Below are 9153 nucleotides of genomic sequence, written 5' to 3' on the forward strand. Positions count from 1 at the left end.
CTCTTTATTTACCCCCAGTGACGTGTGCCTATAGGAACTAAGGCTTGTGGGAAATATTTGCCCATTGAGTCCTCTGAAGCTGCTATGCTGTACTGAGGACAGGCAGCTTTCCTTTTAATATTCCAACTGCCACCCCACCTCCCTCCAAAACTAAAGAGATCACAAGGACTAGACTCTACACTAATTTCTATTTACTTTCTAGGATTTAGGCCAAGGCATTATTTACATACTTCTCATGCAAATATCCAGTCTTGGATATTTAGAGAACAAGGTGGTGCCTAGTGGAAAGTTTTATACAAAAAAAAAAAAAAAAAAAGAACAAGTAAGTATTCATAAATGAATGTACTCTATTGTCTTAAAAATGTGTGATCTTTATTCCTTCCACAGCTCTGTGCCTTACCCCATACACACCCACCCCTGTAATCAGACCCCCTATGAGTTTGTTTGTTTTTGTCTTTTTTTATCCTATCCCACGAGTTTTATTTGTCAAACTACTCTCCTTTCCTGGCATGTACTTGTGGAAAAAATTAAAAACAGGAATAAATCTAATGCTAATAGAATAGTGGTCATGTGGTTTTTCCTTTTTTCCTGATCCTTCCCTCCCATATAAATGTCAAAGCCACCTTTAGTCCTAACCTTTTTAGAACTTGGAAGTGTTTTCCCTCCTCCAGCCTCCTCTCCCTGACTCTATAGACAATTACAGCCACCTGGTGGCCAAGTGGAGAAATGACAGGTCGATTGCCCCGAAAATCTCTGGGGAGAGGAAGAACCTCTCCGGAGTAATTTTTGGTCTTGGCTCTATGGGAAGCAAGGAAAAAGAAACCTGTGATTACAGCAGAAGATCCAGACATCTATTTCTTAGTCCTACCTTGCCTCCTAGGACACAGCATCCCATCCACTAGTTATTATAAACAGATGAATTCACTTAACATTTGAGTTCATACAATCAAAATTTATTGAGCAGCAGCTGTTTACCCAACACTGGGAATACAGCAGTGAACAAGATGGACATGATCTCTGCCCTCATGAGCTTACAATCTAGCAGCCAGCCAGCCAATTACATCCATAATTTTAACATTACAATTATAAGAAGTGCTCTGAAATATGCATGGTGCTAAGAGAAGATTTAACAGAAAGTCTTGACCTGCACCAAGAAATCAGAGAAAGTCTCCCTGAGGAAGAAATATTTAGAATCAGCTAGGTGGAAAATGGAAGAGTGTTGCAAGCAGAGAGAACAGTCTATGTGACAGCTCTGAGGCAAGAAGACATTTAATGAACTGAAAGCCAGTCTGGGTAGCTGGAACATAGGGAACAAAGAGGAGTGATGCAAGATGAGATATGCAAGGTCGGCAGGGGGTGATTTCTGCACAGTCTTTGAATTTAGGACGTTATTCCCAAAGCAACTGGAAGCCACTGCAAAATCTGAATGAGGAAAGTTAGATCTTTAGGTTTGTTCTTCAGAGCTCACTCTGCTCTGTGGAGGACAGATGTGGAAATGGGAGGACTGGTTGGGAAGTTTCCACAGCAGTCTAGAAAAGAGGTGATGATAGCTTGGAGAAGAGAAGGGTTCCAGAGATATTTAGGAGATAGAATCTACTTGGAGAGTGTCTGGGTGCGTTAAGAAAGGGATGTTTCTGGCAAGAGATACTGAAGTAGGATCCTCTGCAAGAGGGATGGGTTTGGGCAGATCCCATAGGCACAGGCCGAGTCTGGTGCTAAAGCAACAGCATAGCTTTGGTTCTCAAATACTTTAGGGTTTAATTGAGCAGACAAGACACACATGAAACAACTGCAGAGCTGATTAAACATCAAAATGATTCAGACAGTTCACAGAGTCTTGGAGCACATAGGGCTGAGTGGAAGCCCTCAGTCTCACAGTGAGTTCAGATAACCGCTGAAGCCAATACAGATGTCTCCACCTTTGTCCAAGCCTTTCATAGTCAGCCCCTCATAAAACTCCTATGCAGCTCACCCAGTGTCTCACAGGGGCCACCTTGCCCTGCACTGGGCCCTGGTGCCCTCTGCCAGGATGATGCACCAACCTCTCCCTGATTCTTTTTTGCCTGCTACTGTCAGGAATTTCTCCTGTTATTCTCATTCCCCACGCCTGCTTAGGTTAAAGGGGACCAAATCTGGGTACTGCCTCCGATGGTGGTTCTCTTTTGGTCACCAGTTTTCTGACTTCCTGAGCTCCTCTCTAAGGAGGACCCCTGTCACGCCCCCTCTTGCAGAGTTACCATCTTGCAAAGTCCACTGTGCCTCACTTACCTTCCCTAAGAGGCACAGGCCTATCATGAATATACTGTGCCATTTACCTCCTTTTTGCTCCCCCATCCAAAGTGTCCCGATCCGAAGACCGTTTCCCCACTCTAGTTTTTCCTGGAGTCAGTATATACCCACCTCTTTGCCTCAAAAAAGTCAGAAGAAAATTTGTGCTAGGGATTAACCAGGAAGTATCCCCATAGCTAATGGTCAGCTGACACTTAGCCTTCCCTGTCTCCTCTGGTGCAGCTGAACTCTGCTAACTCCCTTCCAAAGGCAATAACTGCAGGAAAAAAACGGCTGACTACACAATAGGCCTGCAGCTTCCCATTGTGCAATGAGCCTAGGACATTGAGATAGTCCCTTTATGCTGAAAAGAATATGGACTTTGGAATTGGGCAGACTTAGGTTTGCATCCTGGTTACTATCTAGTATACCTTTGTGCTATTAAATCTTGCTAAGCTTCAAAAGACCTATCTGTAAAATAGTAGTTATGGTATCCATCTTATGGGGTAGTCATATCAAACAGTGTGTATACAGCACATAGCATAATATCTAGCCTGAATTACCTGGTAACCATTCACTTCCTTTCTTCCCCTTGGGTTTCACCTGCCAGATACTATTCAGAGATAAGCCACTTTTATATGGCCGGTGATAGACATTTCCTATTCCTGTCTTTGTAAATCCCATCTTCCTGCAGCCATCCCATGTCCATCATTGCCAAAAAAGTTCTTCCATCCCTCACCCCTGTGTAGGACTTCTCTTTCTCTTACTATCAAGAAGTTCTGCCTGAGCTATCCTGTCCTACATCTCCCTCATCCAAGATACTTCATCTTGTAGCATTCCTAAAAATTAGTTCACTTCTAGCATTCTCCCTAACTTTTTCAGAGTAAATTATAATGGACCCGGGGAGTAGGACCTTTACAGTTCAGGAGAGCATAGGAACCACAGGCCAGTTCCCAGAGTGGAATGGAGATCTGGATCCAAGCACCCCCACATCCCCACCTCTTTTCCTACAGGGCACAGAAACAGCCAAACTCAAAATATGTCTTGAGTCTACATGAGCATACATCTCCTTTCCTATAGCTCTGTGAGGTCATCATTGAAGTAGAGCAGTATTGCCGGTGTGTAGAGTGTACTGTCCATAGTGAGAGAGTCAAACTCTTCCTCCTCATCCTGGATCCCATTCTCTTCCAGAGTATAATCCATGTTCAGGTTCTTCCCTTCAAATTTCCATGTGTAGCTGGCAGCATGAGTGTTATAGGGGAGATAGCGGTGTAGGATTTCCCACATTGATTCCAGGGTCCCCACCTGGAGAACATGAAAGCATGCCACCCCCAGAATTCTGGGTGGAACAGGTACACACACACACACACACACACACACACACACACACACACACACTCCCCAAGCAAAGGCGAGGAGCCCAAAAGATGAAAGAGCTGGGATCAAAGTGCCTCCCTTGGCCGAAAGCAGGTTCAGGCGCTCCACAGTCCCAGAAATGACATTGGAGCTCAAGCAAGCAGTGAATGGCCCCAGAGTCTACCTGTCTTTATGGCAGCTACTTCTAACAAACAGATGGTACTAAAGGGTAAAAGTCACTGCCCCTCACCTCATCCCCACAATAGAGTAGACTAATAAGAGAGTCCAATTGCAATTGCTGTCCAAAACACAGCATGTAAGCTCTTCCCAGGACCACCGTCACTGAGATGCATGAACTGCTGTCCTGGGCTTATGAAGGGGTCTCTAGTACCTTATGACCCAGCCACTTGAATTCCCAACCCTGGGGATCAGGTGGCCTGCTTTCCTCGGTTTCCCCTAAAAGGGAAGAAAATACAGCTCCCACCGGTTAGGGAGAGCTGATGGCCTGAAGATCTGCTTCGAGATTTGCTGGAATTTCCCAGTAACATGCTCCCGGGCACCAGTTCTCACCTCCAGTGTGTGCTCCTGCGACGTGAGCGTGTTAATGATGCGGATGTTCCGGGTCTTGGCGGACAGTCGCCCCACCTCGTAACGCGACCCCTGCCACCAGGGCATCCCGAAATCATTGGCCCAGTCCGAACGGGGCAGCTGAGGCGGGACGTGCAGAAAGCGGCCCCGGGGGGTGCGGTATCTCAGGGTACCGGTCAGCGGATCTATGTGCTTGCGGATCTTTAAAGCAGGGTTTAGGGGCCAAGAGTGGGAGCAGTCACTATCTCGGTCTCTGGCTAGCCCCTGCTTTTCCTTTCCATCCCTGCTCTCCAGTGCCCCTTCCCTAACCCCAGGTTCCAGCACAACTCACGTCTTTGGTCTTTGGATCAAACCAATGGCTGATGTCCTGGCCCGCAACTTCCACGATGGGTTTCAGCAGCAGGTCTCCTGGGAAGGAGCAGCCGCCGTCAACGCTAGCCACGCTAGAACCAGGCACCCAAACACACACCCCGACGCTGGCCCAAAGGGTCGCCCTTACCCTTGTACGCCTGTGCCAACGGCGTTAGGTCATACACGTATCCCAGGTAAGACACCCAGAGGTCTTCCGGCCGGTTGTGCTGGGCCACCTCGGCCGGCGTGAAATATCGACGCTGGAAATACTCAAAGTCTGGCCCGGCCACTAGGCCCCGGCGCGGCATGGCTCTTGCTCTATTGGTCATCGGGCTCCCTTAGTTGCTTCCTCACTCCTCAGCACGCAGGCATTACTGCATCCTGCCTCTCGTCCAGGAGCTAAGGCTAGCGCGTTTATCCGCTGACATGGAAACCATTGTTCTTTTCCGGCCACCGTCCACTCAGAGGAAACGCTGTGGAGGCGGAGGAGGGTGGGCTGCGCGTGCTCACGGGAAAGGTAGTCTGATTCCAGCATTCAAGTTAATTGAGTTGCGTTCCTTGTAGTTCTTGGGGAAAGCGAACACACTCCGCTTTAATTCAGAGTGGCCTGGGCTACAGGGGATATTTAGGGCAGACTATCGCTCGAAGAATAGGGCGATTATAAAAATAGGTATTCTCGCTAAATTCCAATGTTCCTAAAGGATAGGTAAGAAACTAGAGAGGTAAAATCTCTCGCGATATCTTAAGACATCGGGCGTAATAGGCCTCAGTGAGTCATAGCACTGAAAAAGTGGAAGAAGCTCGCGAGATCTCTGCAGTTGCCGAGGAGACGGGGAGGAAGACCGGTGATCTCGCGAAAGAAAAGAGGTGGGGAGCGCTCGCGAGATCTCAGATCGCCGGACCCGAAAGGTTCTTAGGAAGTTGAAGGGCCCGGAGGAGGCCCCAGGGCAAATGGCCGGAGCTGGACCAACCATGCTGCTACGAGAAGAGAATGGCTGTTGCAGCCGGCGTCAAAGCAGCTCCAGCGCCGGGGTTAGCGCAGGCTCAGGTTTTGGGATTGAGGGGCAGTCGGGGAGCAAGATGGGGGGACGAAGGGGGAACTGCAGCTCCCGGCAGGCTCTGGGCTTCATGTGAGTGCCCCGCGGGCTGTCGGGAGCTGTGGTTCCGCGGGTGGGCGGCAGCCGGGGCGGCGCGGTCTCAGCGCGTGTCCCACCCCGCGCAGGACTCAGACGGGGAGCGCGAGGACTCGCCGGCTACGCGCGCAAGACAGCAGCTGGAGGCGCTGCTCAACAAGACTATGCGCATTCGCATGACAGATGGACGGACATTGGTCGGCTGCTTCCTCTGCACCGACCGCGACTGCAATGTCATCCTGGGCTCGGCGCAGGAGTTCCTCAAGCCGTCGGGTCAGTGCCCGGGGAATGCACACCCGCCTGGGAATGCGGCCGAGCCTCACGCAAGGCAGTTCTCCTCCAGTGCTTGTCTGCACCGCTCATTTTCTGGGGCTGGAAGTCATGGCCCAGAAAGGGCGGGGCCCACGCTGGCCCGCCTCCCTGATGCTCTGACCCTCCTTTCCAGATTCCTTCTCTGCCGGGGAACCCCGTGTGCTGGGTCTGGCCATGGTACCCGGACACCACATCGTTTCCATTGAGGTGCAGAGAGAGAGCCTGGCGGGGCCTCCTTATCTCTGACCACGATCGCGCGTGCCTTTCAGACTTCATTAAACCTGTAACAGAAGTGGACTGTGTCTGTGTGTAGCTGAGATGCCAGGACAGGGATTACACACTCCATCCCTAGAGGAGGAGGTTTATCCGAGGTCCGGAGCACTCTCAACCTCGACGTCCAGTAGTGCCAAAGGTTCCCTCTTTTGGGGGTGGGGATGGGGCCAGGCTAAGCTTAGGACCCAGAGGCCCCAGGGTGGGCCCCTCCATCCTCCCTCCCACGCCGCTGCTCCAGAATGTGGCGGGAGGGGGTGTCATCCTGCTCCGGAAGGCCCATTGTTTCCCTCCCCGGCCTGGCAGCACCGAGTTCCTCTAAACTAGGGTCAGAGAACGGGCTCAGGTCCCCAAGGGGAGCAGAGCAAGAGACAGAGGCCAGGCTGTCTCCACTCTGTTGTTGGGTAGGTGACTTTGGGGTCAGGGACAGAGCTCTGGGGTCTGGCCAGGAAGAACGGGTTAATGCGTAAGGGAAGGCTGAAGGATGCTCCCGTCTGCTCACTTGAGCCCGCACCCCCCTCCCCGTGTTTCCTGCTCCTGGGCACAGGGCAGGAGTGATAGTATTTGTGAAGTCTCTGTGTTCACAAGATCCCAGGAGCACGTTCAGTTCGTTAATTCTTTATTGATGTGGGATGACTCCTTTCCCTCCAACCTCGCCCCGCAGCCCGTAAATACTAGAGGAGCCGCACCGGAAAAGGAGAACACGAGGTTCCGTTGTCCTGTTCACAAGGAGAGCAGAGGGTATGCAGGGTCCAGCCCAGATGTTCAGGATTTAGATATGGGTAGTGAGAAGAAAGTAGGTTTTCTAGGGTGTGGCAAATTTTTACCAGCATTGGGTCCACAGATGCTGCTCCCCAAGGGGTCGCTAGGACTCGGCTTAGGCAGGAGTGGGGGCAGGGTAGGTCTGGAGACCCCCGGGCTTCAAGTCCTTGTGCCAACAGCGAGAGAGGGCAGTGGTCAGGGTTGTTCTTGACTTGAGAGTCCTCAGATCAGACCCAGACCTTTCCTGATGTGGGGACGGCCTGGGACCCTGGTGAGGCCCGGGTTTGCCGCGGCTGCTGCGGGGCGCGCCGGCGCCGGTAGAGGGCTCGGCTGTAGGGCACGAGGCAATCGCCCAGGCGGAGGCGCAGGCAGAGGCGGCGGTAGCTGGCCAGGGCAAGCACGAGCAGCGGCACGAGGAGCAGGAATCCGGTGACCAGCAGGGCCGTGAAGCCCGGGTCCCGCAGGTGCGCGGTGCAAGGGGGAGCCTGGGAGCGCAGGAACTGTGGGAGGAGAAGAGGCGTCAGGCCCAAGCCAAACAGCCCAGGTGGGCACAAGTTGTGGCCCATAGACCCCACCGCCACCATCACCACATACACGCGCACTCACACGCACATCCCAGGATGCACGCTCACCTGGGAGTGACAGAGGAAACCGAAGCCTAGCATGGTCACAGCGGGTAGCAGGATGGTCCCCAGCACCAGCGCCAGCAAGAGAAGATTGAAGGCAGCCACCAGCAGATTCTGGGCCGTGACCAGCACAGCGCAGGCCCAGCAGTCCAAGGGGTCCCGGGGCTCTGGGCCGCCGCCGGGAACCGGTCGCATCGCCCCCGGGACATCCGCCATGACCCGCCTAGCTCCCGCCCGCCCAGGCCGTCTGGGCCGCGGCCCTTATAGCCCTCTTTCCTGCCCCTCCCCCGGCGCAGCCTCTCCCCACCCCCCTTATCCTGGAATGCGGCTCCAGGATTAGGCACCCCCCATACCGTGGAGCGGACCAGAGCTCTGGACATTCCACAGGCGCCTCCGGGGAGGGGCTCAGCTCGCCGGGGTCTGCGCACTCCCTCCCCATCAATCACGGTCTTGCAGCCCTCCTCCCAGTACTCTCCCCGCTATCACCAGCACGTTACCAAAACAAGACGTTTTTTCTGGTTTTATTTTTAATATTAATATTCTCACACAAAAATCACCGAAAATAAGGGTAGGGTTGGGAAGACCCCTCTGCCCCTAGGGCAGAGAGACAGTGCAGTGCGAGGGGGCGGGACTGTAAACCCCCCACCCCTCCGCAGCCCCAGCGAGGAGAAAAAACTGACAAAACGAAAATAAAGCCCCAGAGAAACTCATCCCGGGGTGTCCCTGCCCCAGTGAGGCCCTGGCCCTGGGCTGTTTCACGCTTAAAAAGAAAAGGGGGGGGGGCGGTGGGCGGGGAGGAAGGTCTGTGTTTGTAAAATTGGCCGGGGCTGGGAAGGACGGGGTTCCTTTTCCTCATAGTTTTCTTTAAAACTTTTAAATTTTTTTATTTTATTTATTTTTTTTACAAAATACCATTTCAGTTCCCACTTCTTCCCCTACAGTACAGGAGTCGCTCACCCTCAGGCAGGGTTGGGGTCGGGTCGGGAGTAGGAGACTGGTCCGAAAAAGTGCAGGACGTAGGGGAGGGGAGCGGGTTTGAGCACCATGAGAACCCGGCTGGAGCCGCGGGCGGGCGGGCGGGCGGAGACGGACGGGCCGGCCCGGACACACACTGGGGCGCAGGGAGAGCCCGGCGGCGGGCGGTCCCCGGAGGGGCGGGCGGGATGGCTTGGGGGGTGCAGGAGGTCGGGTTTTCCCAAAAATGAATAAATAGAGGTGAGTGGGACTGTTATAAATTAAAAACCAAAAAACAAAAACAAACAAAAAAAACAGAAAATACAAATCATAACCAAGTGAATAAACAGAGACATGTACAGGGATCACAGCTAGCATTGGAAGTAAAAAAAGGAGGTTCTGGGGGAGGGGTAAAGCCCATAGAAAGAATCTCATTAAAAACCTCGGCTGCCGGAACGTCTATGTACAAACACGAGCCGCGCGTCAGCGCCGGGCGGGCGGCGGGCAGGCGTGAGGGAACCCGTATGTGACCC

At 52.8% G+C, this 9153-nt stretch overlaps 3 protein-coding genes across 4 annotated transcripts; 1 reads left to right on the forward strand and 2 right to left on the reverse strand.

The window, feature by feature from the left end:
* Positions 1-937: 937 nt before the first annotated feature.
* CYB5D1 (cytochrome b5 domain containing 1) lies at positions 938-4892 on the reverse strand. The gene is made up of 4 exons (XM_014861566.3): positions 4712-4892; positions 4544-4620; positions 4195-4413; positions 938-3573 (listed from the first exon to the last, which is right to left on the reverse strand). Exons 1-4 carry the CDS (start codon positions 4890-4892, stop codon positions 3343-3345), a joined length of 708 nt encoding a protein of 235 aa, XP_014717052.1. The 3' UTR covers positions 938-3342.
* A 411-nt stretch (positions 4893-5303) lies between these two features.
* NAA38 (N-alpha-acetyltransferase 38, NatC auxiliary subunit) lies at positions 5304-6300 on the forward strand. 2 transcript variants are annotated; one of them, XM_014861569.3, is made up of 3 exons: positions 5304-5595; positions 5786-5969; positions 6142-6300. In XM_014861569.3, exons 1-3 carry the CDS (start codon positions 5515-5517, stop codon positions 6252-6254), a joined length of 378 nt encoding a protein of 125 aa, XP_014717055.1. In that variant the 5' UTR covers positions 5304-5514; the 3' UTR covers positions 6255-6300. The 2 variants fall into 2 exon arrangements, with proteins under 2 accessions (XP_014717055.1, XP_014717053.1); XM_014861567.2 differs by having other exon boundaries at positions 5437-5969.
* Positions 6301-6880: 580 nt separating this feature from the next.
* TMEM88 (transmembrane protein 88) lies at positions 6881-9121 on the reverse strand. The gene is made up of 2 exons (XM_014861570.3): positions 7673-9121; positions 6881-7540 (listed from the first exon to the last, which is right to left on the reverse strand). Exons 1-2 carry the CDS (start codon positions 7880-7882, stop codon positions 7268-7270), a joined length of 483 nt encoding a protein of 160 aa, XP_014717056.1. The 5' UTR covers positions 7883-9121; the 3' UTR covers positions 6881-7267.
* Between the last annotated feature and the right edge of the window lie 32 nt (positions 9122-9153).

This window comes from Equus asinus, chromosome 13 (genome assembly GCF_041296235.1).
Source record: "Equus asinus isolate D_3611 breed Donkey chromosome 13, EquAss-T2T_v2, whole genome shotgun sequence".
NCBI lineage: Eukaryota > Metazoa > Chordata > Mammalia > Perissodactyla > Equidae > Equus > Equus asinus.

Coding starts and splice junctions, on each gene's coding strand:
- CYB5D1 (XM_014861566.3), bottom strand. CDS start 4,892: ATGACCAATAGAGCAAGAGCCATGCCGCGCCGGGGCCTAGTGGCCGGG. Junction 4,621..4,711: donor GTTGGCACAGGCGTACAAGG/GTAAGGGCGACC, acceptor GCTCCTTCCCAG/GAGACCTGCTGCTGAAACCC. Junction 4,414..4,543: donor TTGATCCAAAGACCAAAGAC/GTGAGTTGTGCT, acceptor CCTGCTTTAAAG/ATCCGCAAGCACATAGATCC.
- NAA38 (XM_014861567.2), top strand. CDS start 5,555: ATGGCTGTTGCAGCCGGCGTCAAAGCAGCTCCAGCGCCGGGGTTAGCG. Junction 5,970..6,141: donor GGAGTTCCTCAAGCCGTCGG/GTCAGTGCCCGG, acceptor CCTCCTTTCCAG/ATTCCTTCTCTGCCGGGGAA.
- TMEM88 (XM_014861570.3), bottom strand. CDS start 7,882: ATGGCGGATGTCCCGGGGGCGATGCGACCGGTTCCCGGCGGCGGCCCA. Junction 7,541..7,672: donor GTTTCCTCTGTCACTCCCAG/GTGAGCGTGCAT, acceptor CTCCTCCCACAG/TTCCTGCGCTCCCAGGCTCC.